General features: G+C 43.8%; 2 protein-coding genes across 3 annotated transcripts in view; one reads left to right on the forward strand and one right to left on the reverse strand.

Moving 5' to 3' along the window:
* ERG28 (ergosterol biosynthesis 28 homolog) lies at positions 1-2,484 on the reverse strand. Of its 2 annotated transcripts, XM_061463627.1 has the most exons (4): positions 2,315-2,479; positions 2,108-2,198; positions 703-821; positions 1-510 (listed from the first exon to the last, which is right to left on the reverse strand). In XM_061463627.1, the coding sequence occupies exons 1-4, from the start codon at positions 2,445-2,447 to the stop codon at positions 431-433; spliced, it is 423 nt and encodes a 140-aa protein (XP_061319611.1). In that variant the 5' UTR covers positions 2,448-2,479; the 3' UTR covers positions 1-430. The 2 variants fall into 2 exon arrangements, with proteins under 2 accessions (XP_061319611.1, XP_061319612.1); XM_061463628.1 differs by lacking the exon at positions 703-821 and having other exon boundaries at positions 2,315-2,484.
* Positions 2,485-2,862: 378 nt separating this feature from the next.
* The window catches only part of TTLL5 (tubulin tyrosine ligase like 5), a 132,544-nt gene continuing 118,307 nt past the window's right edge, over positions 2,863-17,099 (forward strand). Inside the window, 9 exon segments of the mRNA XM_061463629.1 lie at positions 2,863-2,889; positions 3,436-3,611; positions 6,097-6,206; positions 7,855-7,937; positions 8,616-8,722; positions 9,298-9,428; positions 9,976-10,058; positions 12,040-12,109; positions 12,397-12,481. Of these exon segments, the coding sequence (XP_061319613.1) occupies positions 3,523-3,611; positions 6,097-6,206; positions 7,855-7,937; positions 8,616-8,722; positions 9,298-9,428; positions 9,976-10,058; positions 12,040-12,109; positions 12,397-12,481 (758 nt within the window). The 5' untranslated portion in view covers positions 2,863-2,889; positions 3,436-3,522.

A 17,099-nucleotide genomic window follows, 5' to 3' on the forward strand; every position in this document is an offset into this window, starting at 1 on the left:
TTTTGTAGTTTTCTGCCGTTTATTAGAAAGTCCCCTGAAGAACACACACATGCAAGTTACATAGCAGTGCCAGGGGCAGTACGTGTTCTCTCTGTGGTCTGAAGAGTTCAGTTGATCCTGGGTTGCTGTACACCTCCTCCGCACACTGGGAGAGAAGTCCTTAATGCACTGGGCGTGCCTGAGACATTGCCTGCTCTCCAGGGAGGCAGTCACTAAGTGGCCCCTGCAAGCTTTAACACAAACTCCTCTGGGACTTGCTCTTTTGACATCAGTCAGTTGAAATGTTCCTTGGACAAGAAAAAAAACTTAGTAATGGTGAGACATTGACAGTCCAACATTGATCCACTAGTGGGCCTGGTGTCCTAGAGTTTTAGTGGAAGTTTGGCAGTGAAGATAGGAGACAACGCTGACCTACACCCAGCCCTCAGCTTCAGTTTTTCTTCTTGTTCTGTGACAGTGCTTCTACCTCCAGGTACTGCAGTCCAATCAACATCCCCAAAACAGAGAAACCTGTGACAGAGATACAGGATGAGTTTGCATGAGTTTGTCCAGGGGATGAGGTATTTTCTCCCACCACTGCCTCCCTGATCTTATGTTATAGCCCCATAGAGACTTTTTTTCGGGGTGGGGGTGTGGGGTGGGGTGTGTCGTGTCACAGCTCCAAGGAGAGTTTGTGGGGAGAGGATGCAGAGCTCTACTTACTTGCTACCATGAGGGGTGCCATAATTCCAATTGTCAAGGCTGCAGTATGGTAAATGAAGACCTCAGAAAGGAAGTGAACAAGGGCCAAAAAGAAGGTGAAGAGTGTGATGTAATAGAGGCTGTTGGAGAGCAGAAAGAAGTAAGTTATCATGTAGCCCATAGTATGAACATGAGCATGGCTGAGTAGAAAAAAGGCATACCTGCATGCCTCCCCATCTGTCCCCACTGGGGAAGCACACAGGGCGCTTAGGGTCCCTTGCCTAGTGAGGTGCAAAAGCTGCTTGGGCAACAACTGAGAGAACAAGGCAGTGTTCATTGAAATCAGTGTGGTGCATTGAAAAATCACAGGCGTTATCTGCCTTGAAGGCAGGTGAAGAGGGGAGGGCAAGGATATGGTACTGGTGAAGTGAGAAGCATGTGTGCACACAAAAAGGTGAGAATTGGATGAACTGAGAACCAGGGTGGCGGGACTGGGCTGACTCCAGGCTGCATCACCCAACACGATTTCCCACTTATGTTCTGCTACCCTCTAGGGGCCACAGCTGTTAAAAGGAGCAGGTCCAAAAGAGACAAGGTAAAGAATCTTAAGAAACAACTGGCTCACTGGGAATTGGCATTGTCATCACCCCCTAAAAACAGATAATTGAGTCCCTCCACCTCCCTACCACAGACAAACCTAGACAACCCAAGGACATGCTGCCATGTTAACAGTTACTTCTGCTGCGGGGTTGGAGGAGGCAGTGACAGAAGTCTAGACAGTGAGTCTAGAAGTCTTAGACAGTGAGTCTAAGCACCTTCCAGCTCAGGCTTTGTCTAGCACAGACCTACAGTCAGCCTGCTTGGAAACTCCTCTCAGAAATACCTCTGTTAACACAGGGAGAAATGGCCTTCCTCCCACCACAGCATCAGGGTGTGCCTCAGGCCTTGTCCTTAGACCCCAGTAAGAGCATGTGGAAGAAGGTGGCGGGTTAAGACTTCTTCAAGGGGCATCTCAACCTGCCACAGTCTTTAGCTGGGCTGTCACAGAAGAAGCACTATCAGTCAGACCACAGCATTAGCAATTGCTTTATGTCATCAAGGCAGCAATGCCATCAGAAGATGCTTTCCAAGCTGGAGCTCAGAAATGTTTGACCTAAGTTCTCAGATCTATCAATTTCTGCCTGAGCTAAGAAACAGAACTTAAATGGGCAGGCTCTCCCCTCAGAGTCAGGAGGGAACACGAGTTAACATACAAATCCCACACTGCTATTTAGGCTTTTTTGGGAGAACGCTTTCAACCCTACAGGAAGATGAGGCGCAGCTTCTGATCCCAATATCCTCCGCGCCGCCCTGTGAGCTACTGCTGAGGCTGTGACTAGCAAACAAACACAAGGATTTCCCGGTGCTCCTTTACTCCATTACGTACGTCCTATTGCGGATGTCGATGGCGCAGAGACAGCGGATCACCGACGACAGCAGGGTCCAGACGCCGAAAGTCCGAGCCTGGAGCCCGTTCACTGCGCGAAGAGGGGAGAGCACATGGAAACCACGCACAGCCCCGCCCGCCGTCCCCACCCCCGCCGGGGAGCAGAACGCTCCCGGGCCCGACAGCAGCCGCCGGCGCGGCTCTTACCGAGCCCGGGGCTGGCGGTGTACAGCTTCTCCGAGAGGAAGCCGTGGTCGCGGAAGCTCTGCAGCGTGTTCCCGGCGGCGATGACCGACACCATCACGAGCCAACTGCGCAGCACATTCAAAAACCGACTCATCCTCCCCGCCGACACGACCCCAACCCGCAAGGACCACACCACCCACTACCGCAGCCCCGCCCCCTCCAGTAGCGCACGCCACCATCCAGCACTCCCATTGGCCTCGGGCGCGCCACTCCACCCGCGCACTACGCTGACGAGGGGGCTTCCACCGCCAATCAAATCGCTCAGCGCCCGGGAGGCGGGCCCGCCCCATTGGCCCCGCCCACCACGTGAGAAAGGAGGCGGTACTGCGGCGGTAGGCGGGGGGGGGTGGCAGGACTGTTGCGTCTGCGCACTGGCTGCCGGTGATCGGCGCATGCGCAGTGGGAAGAGGCGGGGTCAGCCAGTAGGTTGTTGTAGTAACGGGGAAGCGGAGGGAGGGGCTGTTGCCGTTGGGCCGCTGTGCCCGGTTACCCGGCCCGGCGCCCCCCTGCCCCTGGTAATGGGGGAACAGGTACGGGTGAGCTGAGGCAATTGCCGCCTTAGGGCGAGGGGCCATTGGTACCGGAGCAGGAGTTGTGGCCCCTTCGGCGCTCCCCGTGGTTCATGTTTCTCGTGGGGCCGCCGGAGGTCACCGGGCCTGCCCGCCGCGGTGTAGGCCGGGCCTCAGTCTCCCCTCCGGAAGCGGCCGGGCCGCAGAGCTGTTCCCGTGCTGGTAGAGGCGCTGGCCTTGGGCGTTTTCTCGGCGCCAGGGAGGAGCGGGCGTCTCCCGCTAGGCTGGGCTGGGCGGGCTTGGGCAGCCTGGTGCGACCCTGGCCGCGGGCAGAGCAGGGAAGCGCTTCAGCGGTAAGCGCCTGAATGACTCTCACTGGCAGGTGGGGAAAAATCTGGTGGAAGGTGATGCTTCTTCCTACACTCGTCTGGCTAGCAGGTGATTTACTGCCTGTAACAAGCTTGGTGATAGTTCTGTGAGAAATATGTATTGACAGGAGGTGGGAGTTAAGTTACCTTATTTGTCTTGCTGTCCTGTTCAGCTGTGCATTCATGCTTTTAATCCTTCCTGCAGGCAACTGCTCCTGCAAGATCCCTTGAATCTGTAGGAAGGAGTCTCAGAGGCTACCGGGACTGGGCTGTATGAAAACTCGCAGAGGAAATGCCAGCTGGGATTGCTCGAGGTCTGGAGGAAACTGGCTTATCCTTACAGCAGGAGGAGGAGGAAGAAGATGTCATTGATGAGTTGGAGTAAGTAGGAAAAAAACTGCTTAATTGTTTCTATCTCCCTGTGCTTCCTGATTTGTACTAATCTGAAAAGACAGTTACATTCCTTACCCTCCTCCTATCTATAAAGCAAAAGATAGGTAGTTTGGGTCTGAAGTCTGTGGGCAGGCTACCTACGTTTGTAACCTAAAGGACCAATATCTATTCATCAGGGTTAGAGGAGCGGCTCTTCCTTGGCTACTCTAAAGTCTTGTAGTTTCATTGATGTCATCTTGTGTTCAGAAGCTGGAATCTTTCTTGATGATGTTTAAGAGCATGAAGGAAATAAATGCCGCCTTCTTTTTTTTTTCTTTTTTTTTCTTTTAGTTTTTACTTTCTACAGTAGACTGATATGCAATGTTTTGTGTCCTTTTTCAAAAACTGTCTTGTTAAAAAATCAACTCCTAGAGTTCTTATTACTTACTAGTGTGTGTTTGTTCTTTAGTTTAGTAACTTCTTTTATCTTTACTTATTCTTTTCCGGGGTGGAATTTCTTTTCTCTTTCAGCTGGACATACTTTCAAATGTCCTGTTTGCTTTCTTTTGGGTGCATATCATTACTGAGTGCTCAGTTGCAAACTGCAGTGACTTAAGGCAGTTAGAGGAATGTTGTTTCATACCAAGTAGTTGGTTCAGACCTGCCAGACCCTCGTGGATGGAAAAGTCCAGAACTGACATTCATCTAGACTGTAGCTGCAAAAGTGTATCTGCATCAAGTGACAAAGGGTCATGCTAGGGATGAATGACTGTCACCTGGAGGATTGAGCCTTACTGCAAATCCTCAGGACGGGCTTAACATAAACTCCCATCTTGTCGCTTCAGCTCATTTCCAACTTATATAAGGCTCTGGCCTGTACTGTAAATTCTGGAAGCTTCTTGGGTCCCTTCCAGCCTGAGCAGCCACTTAAATCCCTGTAGTGAATTTTTTTAATTTTATTTTTTCTGTAGGGGTGGTGAAAGCAGTGCTGTGAAATTAATCTGTCTGGGTGATAATGGTAATAACTTGGTTAGGATGACCAAGGTTACACATAAGAGTACTTAATTGCCCTAGCATCAGAAAGTTGCCCTTTTACATATGTTCCTGTGTTCTAAGTGTGGGAAGTATTTTGTCTTTTGTAGTTTCTCCAAACCTTTGGTAGTGATTTTGCACTTTCTATAGATAAAGGCTTCTATATATCACTGCCGGTCTTTTTATTTCTTCTTGTCTGTTGTAGATATTATGTGAATAATAAGCATTCAGGGTTTTAATTGCTTAGGGAGGTTGACAGTTTTTCTTTCTGTGACTTTAGGATTTTATGTAACAGATTGTGTTGGTGTTTTGTGTTGTTTTTTTTTTTTTTTTTTGTGTGTGTGTCCTTAATTTCTCTGAGGAGATTATAATTCCCAATATAGTCTTGTTATTTTGGATGGAACTGATCACTGTATCTCAGAACCTGTAGCGACTAGCTGGGGGTGTCATTGTTGAACTCTGAGCTTGCATTCTACTGCATCTGGCAGAAATTAAAAAGGAAGAACACAGAAGTTTACTTATTGTTCTAGTCTCTCAAACTCTGCATGAGTGCCTTTTTGTGTGCTTTAGAGTCCAGGATTACAACCAGGGAGCATACACTGATTTGCAGCTCTTAAATTGGAGACTGGAACCTGCGTTGTAAGATCTGGTTGTGAATACCATCAATTATGTTTTACCCAGAATTATAGATCCTGTTTTCAGGCTACAGATCCAAAGAACTGTAGCTGTGAAAACTCATGGGTTTTCTTACGAGTTATACTCAGTAAAATAAATACAAATTAAACAGCGCTCTGGCTTAGACTGGCAAGACTAACCCAAAAGAAGGAAGATTCCCTTTATAGTTGAGTATCAAGGGTGCCTAGCTTGTGTGTGTGAGTCAGCCCAGGCAGGGCACAGGAACAACCACAAAGCCACAGCTGAAATGCAAAGAGTAAGTTTATTTTCATTACCTCACCAACTGGGGGATCCTTGAAGCAGCACCCAGGCAGAAGCATACAAGTGGGAACACAGGCACCACAGAACTCAGTCCTTGCTAGAGGATTGCTGAACCTGCTGTTTGTGCCTGTTTTCCACGGATTCACGCAGATGTAGTTTTTGGCACTGTGCTTTGATCTTTCCCACAGCAGGGCAGGAATCCTAGCCACGTTTGATAGGGTGCCTCTAAGTCTATCACAGGCCTATGTTATCTGAACACAGATGTTCTACTTGTCAAACGCACAAGGATAGACAAGAATTAGGGTGGCATGTGTTTTTCTGCACCCCAGCTGCAAGTCACTTAAGCATGTTTACAATCTTCCTCACCAATCTTCCGCTATTTTCATACAGTGTGTTTGCCTGTGTCCTGCCCACAGGCTAGGGGAGCAAGCATGGGCAAGAGTGGAGAACTGCTGTGTCCTCATTGTAAGTAACTACTGTGTGTGAGATTCAGCAATTGCTTATACTGACTGTCTTGCTGTTTCAGAGATCATCCGTGTATCAAGTGGACTGGTGGTGGCTGCAGGCGGATCCCCATCTTGGTGTTTCATGCAGAAGCCATTCTGACCAATGACAGCTACCTCCGCCTAATTGGAGGTAGGTGCCACTATGTACCCGCTGTTGGCTTGAAGGCATGAGGTGGAAGTCTTACCTTGATATTTGCTTCTCTTTATGGTGGGGAAGAGGACATGGTAGGAAGGAAATGACAGTCCTTTCTTGTCTTTGAGCACTGAGGTGGTCAGAAATACTTGACCGCCTGGTAAAGGTGTGTCTATATTTGCCCCTCCACTGGGTCCTGATGTGTTTTGAGTTGAAACTGCTTGCTTGCAGTTTGAACTTGGAGGCCATGGTAGAACTGATGAAATTTGCTACTCTGTAGCAAAGAACTTACTCATTGCAATGAGTTCTGAGTGGTTTTCACTGGTATATGAAGCAGCCGGTCCCATGGTGATAATAACAGTAGTGAGCTTTGGTAACAAATCTCTGCACCTACAGCCTCACAACTGTGGGTAAGGCTATAAGAAAAATGATTGCTGCTCTGGCAGCATTTAGGTGAGGAGACCAAACCCATCTAGTGTCAAAAAAGGGAGAGTCTCTAAGAGAGAGTTGTTATAAACAGTCACTGGATTGTAAGAGTTAGTACTTTGCGGGTGTGTACAGCTGGGAGCTCATTCTGGATGTGCTGAGTTGGAGGAAAGCTTAAGTCTACTCAGCTTATTTTTGTGAAGATGATGACACTGCTTTTCTTCTCTTGCTTCTCCCTTTCTTAGGTAATTGGTGCCCTCATTTCTAATATCTTATTCAAGCAGAAATGCTTCTGGCTTATTGGGGTAAGGGGTGGAGAAAGGTGGTTTGTGTGTGGAAACTCCTGATCCTTTTGATGTGAATTAAATACATACTTGAATGGTGACAGAAAAGCTGATGGTAATTGTAACTGGTATCTTGACTGGAGTGCAGTGTGTCTGATTTTTCTCAGGAGATAGAGGCTTTTCATGGCTTAAGTCTACTGCTGAATAGTGCAACTTGTTAAATTCCCTTGAGCTTAGTCCAATCCCAGATTATGATACTTTTTACTCTCTTCTTTAGTCTTACTTTAATAGGTGGATTATATTTCCTGAGGTTTAATTTAATCTTCATTTTTCTATTCTCAGTTTGAACCAATTTAAAGTGCCTTCTCCATGTGATTCTACCACTGCAATTTCTTCCTCTGTTTTCTTTGAACTTTTATGTGTTGCCACATCCTTTTGTATGGCAGCTGGCCTATGGTCTTGCTGCTTGCTTTCTGTTAATTTTCCACCTCCAATGCTGCTTACTGCTTTTGCTTTTATGACCTTCTACTTGGATAGTAATTTTTCTCTTTTTCTTTCCTTGTCCTTTCCTTATTTCCTGCTTTTCTTTTTTTCTTTTTGTAGCTTATTTATTGGTAGATCAGTACAGGTGAATGAGATATGAACAAGAATTCAGTGGTTTATATTGAGTTTTCAAGATCTAAAAAGTGAACATATAGCTAACCATGTCAGTGAGGGGCATGTGGGATGATTGCTTTCAGGTAGGAATGCAAAACTCGAATAGAGAAAATGCTGAAATTATGTTTGGAGTGTTATAGAGCAGCCTATAAAGAGCTGTTTAAAACAAACCCAAACTAGGCATTTGTTAGGATGTCCTGTATTTTATTTTTAATACTGATCAGGTAGTATAGGCACAGGTGCAGACTCTAATATTGTGTCTCTTGCCCTCTTAACAGAACGCTACCACTTGTCCTATAAGATTGTGCAAGCAGATGGCCGTCTGGTTCGAAGCATTCTGACTGCCCATGGATTCCATGAGGTAAGTGCAGCAAATGTCAGCTCTGATTAGGGTATTAGAAGTTGCTGTGTTACTCTACCAGTCAGACAGGCAATATATTGTGATTTGGTCTCCTAAAGAAGTACCCTTTAGCCTTAAGCCTGCAAAATTAGGAAAAAAAAGAGATGCTGAAGTTTGGCCATGTGTCTTTTCTCCTTGCTTTTAAAGCATCATCTCACACACTTGGGAAGATCCGAAGGATCTAATCTCAGCTTTTGCAAGCTCACATAAGCATTGGTGTAGTGTTTTACGTTTCTCTTCTAGCACATGTCTTGCTTTAAAGAATGTCCCATGTGCAGCTAATGACAGTGAAAGATGTGTATGTGTGGTGGATTTTCTTCTGAATAAAACCAAGTTAAGGTGTTGGTCTCACAAGTTTCCTGAAGAAATCTAAAGTGCTTTAGGGTTTGTGTTTAAACAGTCTGTAAAAAGAGCAAACCCACATGTTTGTTTAGAAAAATATGACATGGTTATTTCCCAGGATTGCTGGACAAGGGTCTGGCTAGAGTTGCCCTAATACTGGAGATGGATAAAGGAGTTTTGTCTGAAACAAGAATTGCCTTGGTTGTAGACATAAGGTCACAGTATATAGAACAAGTGTTGGTGCTCTTCATCAGTTCTGTGTTCTTACGTCTGTGGTGGTTTTGTGTCGCTTTTTAGGCGCAACCTGGTAGCAGCGATTACAATCTCATGTGGACAGGATCACACTTGAAGACCTACTTGCTGCGTTCTCTGACAGATATTCAGAAAGTCAATCACTTCCCTAGGTAAGGCCTTGATATCTTGTTTTGCTGAACACCTTTGTGATGGCCTGCAAAAATCTGGACATGGATAGATCTAAAAAAAAAATAAAAAAATAGAGAATGCCTATTACCAGAAAGTCCCAATGCACTGGGCCTCTGCCACATGCTATCTTCATTCTAAATGGACTTTTTGGGGAGATAGTATGAGAGTTGAAGTGCCTGTCTGTAGCCCAAATACAGGATTTGGGGTTTTTATTTGTTTGGTTTTTATGTTTGTTTGTTTTTCCTTTTTCTGTATTTGGTGGTATAAGTATTTTGGGCTTTGGGTTCTTAGCTATAGAAATAGTCATATGTCAGCTGCAGAAGTTTACAAACACTATTATAACAGTTTGCTGTGCTTCAGTCTGTCTTGGGAGTGCATATTAATATGGCCACAGGATAGAGACAATAAAACTGAAGAGTAGTTGCAGGTTAGGGTTTAGACATCTGACAGGGCTACAAATGCTTTAGTAACTAGGACAAAAGGTTGCTGTAATGTGTGTGGGGTTGTTTTTTTTTTGTGTATCAGGGAAATACAGTCTCTTGTTTTGGGACTTCAGGTCATATGAACTGACACGGAAGGACAGACTGTACAAGAATGTCAGTCGTATGCAGCTGGCCCATGGATTCAAAACATTCCATATCTTACCTCGGACCTTTATCCTTCCAACAGAGTACCAGAACTTCTGCAGTAAGTGAATGGTTGACCTAAAGCAAGATAAATGGGTAGGATAAAGGGAATTATTTTTAATACCCTAGCCTGTTGAGCATGCCAGTGGTTAAGGCAACAAAATTAGAGGAAGCTAGAAAAACAGTGGAAAAGGCCCACAATTTCTTTGTATAATTTCTACTCTACTGCTTTCTTTGTGTCTGCATAAGTCCTCAAGAAGCTGATGTGGGCTTAAGGGTCCAGAATTGAGCCTTTATGTGCACATTATTGTTGGTGATCAACTTCACAATAACCCTAATATGTGGGATTTCTGAAGAGAGAAATGCCAAAAGGGGAGGTATATAGCAAGAAAATTAATCTATTGATGCAGCAGGAGGGACTTTAGGGATGGACAGTAATAATTGCAGTGAATCCCAGGAGGTAAAATAGAACAGCAAAAAAAGTAGACTTTAATTTCCTTGTGGAGTTTTCTGAAGCTTTTGCTATAGACAGCATTCTTGGTTCTTGCTCTTCTGTAAATAAGCAAAATGGAAAATGTTTCAGACTAGTGCTGTTTTCTTTTAACCAGGTACCTATTCTAAGGACAGAGGTCCGTGGATAGTGAAGCCTGTGGCCTCTTCCAGGGGTCGAGGTGTCTACCTCATAAACAATGTAAGTGTTCAGCAAAAGGACTGTTCTTTAGTAAAACTGTCTGTGGAACTATACCAGCTTCCAGGCAAGGGGTACAGAAACATCTAACCAGACACTGGCCCTGCCCTGGATTTCACCACATACATTGGTGAGCAGCAGCTGGCAAATTCCTCCTCTGATGTTGTGTAACCAAATGCAGTCTATTTCTTTATATTCTGCTGTTACCATGCAACCCACTTTCAAGTCTTAGCTTATTAAGAGCAAGTTCATGCATCCTGGGACAGTTTTTTGGGAAGCTGTGCTTCTTCGTGTTTTCCTTGTGGCTGACAGTATAGGTTGGCCTTGAGAAGATTCCCAGAACTCTCCTTAGTTGTTTCCCTGTGTGACATAAACAGTCCCCTTGTCTCCCTCTTCCCCCTGGCAAAGACCAGATAAAAGTGAAACCTTAAAATGAAATATTAGTGTATCAATCTTAGAGCTGTGTGCCCTTACTGAGGTGTAATGGGAGTGGTTCTTTGAATTCAATGTGCTGGTTATAGTGTCTTTTGCCCTTCTTGGGCATTCCAGGAAGTTAAGTTGTCATAGGTACCACGTACATCTGGGGAGGAGGGGTTTCCAATAAATATTCTCAGCAGCAAAACTGACTGGTGAGTCATTTTGGTTTCACTCACTTGAACCCCTTTAGCCTTCTCTGTACTGAAGGGGTCATGCTGCCTCATCTGTTCCCTACTTGGATCATTTCCCATAAAATTTGCCAAGTGTATGAGGTAAGTATTTCCAGAGCTGTGCTCAGCTTTTTCTTTGCTTGAAAGAGAGGAATGAGCTCAGGCTTATATGGCAGTTGGCCATGAACTGGGGAAAAGACACTTCTGGGACCAATCTCCCTTTGTGTATATCTGTTCCAGAAACACTTCAGCTGGTTTGGCCCAGTAATTTAAATCTCCTTCAAGTGTGATGCCATTAAGTAAGTGTCTTCTAGAGTCTCATCACAAAAGTGTTTAAAAACAACAATAGAAACCTCAAAAAAAATAGCAAAGCTTTGGATTTCTCTGATCCATAATAAATCAGTCTGTCACTGTTGTGTGATGTGCTGAGGGAAGTTGACTTTTTTTCCCTCATGTTGTATATGTGCACTCTGTATGTCTAGGCTTCCTTCTTACGATGAGGTGAGCACCAGCTTCTGCTGGTGATGGGGTGAACACATGCAAAATCGGATAAAGGCAGGATGATGGGGCTCTCTTCAGCTTGTGAAAGAGCCACATGTTTTGCAAGAAACTGCTTGCATGAGTAGTTGAAACTGGTTACAAGAGAAAGTCTTATAAATAGCAAAAAGTAAAAGCTTTTTTCAACAGATCTCATGACTTTGCAATGTATGTCATAGATAAAGCTTTCTGTTTTGAGCTACAAGGGTAGCATCTTCCTGGTATCATTAACCCCATAAGAAGGTATTTACTCATGTAGACAAAAAGGTTGGGTACCAGCGCAGGATCTAGCTGTAAAGATCACAAGTTGAGGAGACCTTTTTTTTTAATTTTTTCCATGTGATTGCTCACCAGCTGTATCCTTCCAGTGTCTTTTTAACCCCTCTGCTATTTTTTTTTGTTAAACACTTGAGAAGCAAACTGAGTGACAGTTACTTCTTAGATGTGCGTGTTTTCCTGCCTATTTCATAGTCAGTGCCTTATGGCTGTTAAATCTGTATCCTACCCTAAGGAGCACTGAACTGGAAGACTCAATGGCATTTTTTTGTTTTGTTTTGTTTTTGTTTTCTCCAGCAATGTAATCATTCCTGGACTTCTGGTTTGGATCTAATTACCTTAAGTATGTTGTGACTGACAATGGTGTGTGTTCATTTGGTTTTGGTTCCTCCCCCTTCAGATGTAGTTGTTGACACAGAATGGTTTTAGGAGGGAAAGGCTGGAAAAAATAGTGGTTTTGATCTAGTTGACTTATTCCTTAAGTCTCCCGTTTTTTCACTCTTGTATTCTTTGTTCTTCTGCAGCCAAGCCAGATTGTCCTGGAAGACAACATCCTGGTTTCTCGTTATATCAGCAACCCCTTACTCATAGATGGTATGTTTAGGAATTGCTTTTCTCTCTTCCCCCAACCCCACACATGAGAATCATTGAAACCTTTGCGGGAACTTAGTTGAATAATTGGCTGGTCTGTCTCTGGTACTGGAAAAATGTAACTAGAAAATTTCTTAAAATCTAGAAGGTTTTCAGCTGGGAAAGCTTCAGGCACCTATGCCAATAGCAGATAATGGCGTATTGCTCTCGGGGTCTGTTGAAATTCCTTATCTGGATACGATGTCTGAAAGATACTTAACAGTCACTGCCTCTTAACAACTGTATTTCAGATTTCAAGTTTGATGTGCGCCTCTATGTTCTGGTTACATCCTATGATCCACTTGTCATCTATCTCTATGAGGAAGGATTGGCCAGGTAGGGAAAACTTCTTTCTCTGTGATCCAGAGATGTTTTGGCTTGCCTCTGTAATCTAGGCACAATAGCAAATGAGGGAAATGCCAGTTGGTGAGTTCTGCGAAGATTAAATATGATACCTCATCATGCTGTGTCCATAACTTTATATAGACTATAGAATCTTTAAGTGAGGGACTTTATTACATATATAATAAATGAAGCAAGCTTTCAACTCTTAAATGTTAAACAGCCACACACACTAGGATTGGTGTTTTCACTTTCAAGGTCGGGTTCTGTCTGAAACGTCTTTGGACTCTTGGTGGTTTTGTGCCAATTATCCATCCTCCCTGGTGCAGGGAATCTAAACATTCTCAATTCCTGCTTAATCCTAAAGACAAAAGCTGTTGGAGACCTGTTGTTTATATTTGCTTTTGTTTTACTACTTCCAATTGTTCTTCTAAATTTTAGGTCAGTGTTTGTGTTTTCTACAGTGTAGAGTAAGTGGGTTTAGACTAGTTCACTGTTCTTATCTGGCAAGATGTCAATTTCCTTTTGCATGCAAGTTGTGAAAGATACTTAAGATTCCCAGGAGGAACACTTACCTACCAAAAATAAAGAAGTTTAACTTAATACCTGTCTATAGTAACTAGTACATTTGAAATAATCACCTCTCTGAATTTCCAGCAGATCAGAAATTTAACTGTAGTAGTGAGAAGAGATCATCATAGAACTGCCTGCAACAGTTTTAAGCAACGCTGAATCTTACACGCGTATCTGGCATACCGGAAAGAATATCTCTGCGTTTCAAGCCTGCATGGCTCTAACTTAGGCAGATACTAAATCCAACTTCCCTTTATCCAAAGTGGATATTGGATCCGAAAGGGTATATTAATAATGATCCTAGAAGAAATATCCTCCTTTAAAATGACAAGCGTATCCTCTTCAGCTGTGTTGTGCTGTGCCCCTGCCTGCAAGGACAATGTGAACAGATTGTTCCCCTAAAGAGGGACAGGAAGGGGTAGCTCATCTTGATTAGTGGAAAACTTGACAACTATATTCACTTTAGAAAAGGAGCCTTAAATGTGCCTGGCATGTAAGACTTCACTCTTGGGAATCAGCAGTTAAATTATTAGTTGCTTATATTGAATATTAGCGGCAAGTGAGCAGGGAAACAATATCGTTGATATGAGTAGCTTGCTAGGATGCTCTGAAAATGGGGAGTGCATACCAGGCCTCCCAAATACGATTTGCACCATTCTTGATGTCTTAAAGATAGTTCTACTGATCTTATTATAACTGAGTTTACTTCTGGAAAAATCAATCCGTGTAAGAAGCAAATGTTCTACTCTGGGGCAAGTGTGCAAGGTCTATGATAAACAGCATTTTTGTCTCTGACAGTAGAGTAACATGTTTTGCTTGAGAATCCAGTGGCTCCACGTTCCTTACCTCTCACCAACTGAATTTGCGTGTTCCATGTAGAAGAGGACCGATTTCTAAAGTTGGTGGTCTCAACCAGAAAAGGAGTGCTGTTGGGAAACTGTAAGATGTAATGATCTTTAAAAGGAACAGACTTTGTATAAAACATAGACATGATGTTTGATTAGATACTTCCTTAAGTCTGGTTTCTCTTTGCACCATTAGGCTTGTCATGACATGATGTAGAGGGGACAAAGGGAGAGCAGTGGATGGAATGGCTTAAGACCTGAGCACTCAAATGGCCCCTGTAAAATCACTTTTCAGTTGAATCCTTTTGAGTGATAGGTAGAAACTTACTGCAACCAAGTAAGTTTTCTTTCTGGGTATCCATCCAAAAGCATTGTTCTTAATATTTCTGGACTCTTCATCTGGTGGCAGTAGTACTTGTAAATTCCTTTTCAGTGTTCCAAAATCCTTAAGTCTTAAATGTGTTTAGATTCCATTTGTGTAAACTATAATCAAAGCTAGAGCACATGTTGTCCACATACATGGCAAGTGAAACATGTTCAGGACACCACAGTATTACTAATGGTACTTAGTCTTCCCTTCAAATTGCATCCCATCTTACAGCTCTCTGTGAGAGGTAGGTAGTATATGGAGACTAAATGGCATTTGGTATCTTAATGCTGCTCTGTGATATGGTGGGCTCTACCAGTATGACTGTGGGACTGGTGTAGAGGGAATAATGAGGTGTTATCTCTGGTCGAAGGACAGTCCTGACTCTGGAGGGTAGCTGTAGTTCTGTTACTGAACTTCAGCTGCTCACTAGATAATTTCAGCTGTAGTGTCAGCTATGGCTAAAGGCTTGTAGCAAAACTTATAGTTGAATGCTTTCAGATGAAAGGTATAAACTTATTCCAACCAATATCTTTAATTATTCTAAAGCTTTTCCCTTCTTCTATGGTTGTAAAGTTGGTATGTTTGTGCAGCATGTGCTGGCAAGCTCTCATTGCTCATGCCTGAGTGTTGCTCTCTAGAGGTTGGCAGAAAACTTTAGGTGGGCTGTTCTGTATGGCCTCCAGATGGCACTAGTAGTCCTTAGTTTTAGCGTTTTGGATTTTCCCCATACCGTTTTCAAATTCGGATGGTGGAGAGGTAAGGAACCTGGAGCTACTGGATTCTGGCTTCCTATGCTGCTTTTCTGCTTTCCTTGTAACAATTTAGGCTAAGTGCTGTGAGAGACCCTTTTATGGCCTCACACAGTGTGATGCTATGGTTTAAAGCTAGGGCAAAATTTTAGCATTGCAGGGAGGGGGAAATGTTTTAATGACTGTGAGTGAAGCTGTTTTTTATTCTTAAGCAAAAAAAAACAAACAAGACACTGCTTAAAAGTGGAAGCAATTTGAAGCAGAGAACTGGGAGGTAAGATCAGGGCCTGTAATTAGTGGTTGTATTGAAGCAATCTAAGGGGAAACCCACCAGCAGAAAAGAAGAATCTTTTTTTCGGGACCTTCAGTAGTGCTGTGGTGCACTGTGGTGATTTCCATGTTTTGAATTTGCCTTTTGAAGGTAGGTAGTTTCTGAAGTATAGTCAGGGTGACAGTTGTTCTTTTAAGTTTCTTTTCCCCTTTTTCTTAGCCTGGCTGAAAGGTTATGTTCCTCTCTTGTGTTATGCTTTGCATATTCCAAGTAGAAGAGGAACCTGACTATTTCACTGAAGTTGATGACCTTTGCCACAAGAGGAGTGCTGTGGGGAAACCACTGGATGTAATGATCTTTAAAAGGAACAGACTTTAACACGCATTTGTGATGTTTGATTAGATACTTCCTTAGGTCTGGTTTCTCTTGGCACAACTAGACTGTTTGTGATATAATCTAGAGTGGAATTGGAGGCTTCAGTGCTGAGGAGAAGAAAGGGGTTATGGATCCAGTATGTGTAACTTGTGTCTCACTTTCTACACGGAAGACTAGAAAATGTTTCCTTTGAAGCATCCCCTAAAAGAATATTGGGTAGAAGTTAGGTAGTGCTGATGTTGAGTAGGCTGCTTTTGTAGCCATTTCCACCTGGAATAAGCTGTATTTAGTAGAGATGGAGCCTTAGGTCAGCAGAGTCAGGTATCGGGCTTCTGTAGAGTTACTAAGTATAGTATCAGTGAATGTGCTCTGTATTATCATCTTTCATTACAGTACTACTTCTCTGGTATTGCCTCCCTCAAACTCTGTCAAACTTCCTCTTGCATATTTTGGACCTGGTCCACCTCTAGAAGTAATGCTGCTAATAGATTAATTTGTGGATATTCAGTGATCTGTTTGGAGAGAGTGGGGTGGTTGGTTTTGGTTTTTGTTTTTTCCTTCTTGAAACTTGAAATAACACTGAAGCTGTACTTAAGGCATAAAGCAGCACTAGGTGACTTAAGATCCTTGTCTGTTGGATTAAAAAATGTGGTGTTGAACAGTTTTATAGTACATACTTAAAAAGTAGACAGTGTGCTGCTGTACATCTGTTAAATTGGCAGATATTTCATAATCTGGAGCTGGAAAGGGCAATTATTGTATAGATTGGCTATCTGTGATTCACATCCTGGAGAAATGCAGCTGGGACCTTTGCATCAAAGGTATGGGTTGGGAGAATGAGAAGGTCTTGGAAAGCTTGGTCCAGGGTAGTTGCAATCCAAGAGTACAGCATACGCTAGGATCTGCTTGGCTGGAGAGCAGCTCTGTGGAGAGGGACCTGGGCGTCATGGTAGACAGCAAGCTCAATATGAGTGAACAGTGTGCAGCTGTGGCAAAGACAAACAACAGGATGCTGGGGTACATCAACAAGGGCATCACCAGTGGAGATAAAGATGACATTATCTCGCTCAGTACTTGTCAGGCTACATCTGGGATACTGTGTTGAGTTTTTGTCCCTGCCACACAAAAAAGATGTGGCCAGGCTGGAGGTGGTCCAGAGAAGAGCCACAGAGGTGACCAAAGGACTGGGAAGCCTGCCATGTGCAGAAAGGCTGAGAGAGCTGGGTTTGTTCAGTCTTGAGAAAAGAAGGCTCGGGGGAGACCTTATCACCGTGTTCCAGTATTTAAAGGGTGGCTACAAAGGAGATGGAGACTCCCTTTTTAAAAGAAGTCACATGGGAAAGACAAGGGTGTAATGGGCACAATTTACTCCTGGGGAGATTCTGACTGGACAAGAGGAGGAAAGTTTTTCACAATGAGAACAATCAGT

Source organism: Pezoporus flaviventris, unplaced genomic scaffold (genome assembly GCF_033815535.1).
Source record: "Pezoporus flaviventris isolate CSIRO_AGI_PZ_B2104156 unplaced genomic scaffold, CSIRO_AGI_Pfla_v1 ptg000036l, whole genome shotgun sequence".
NCBI lineage: Eukaryota > Metazoa > Chordata > Aves > Psittaciformes > Psittacidae > Pezoporus > Pezoporus flaviventris.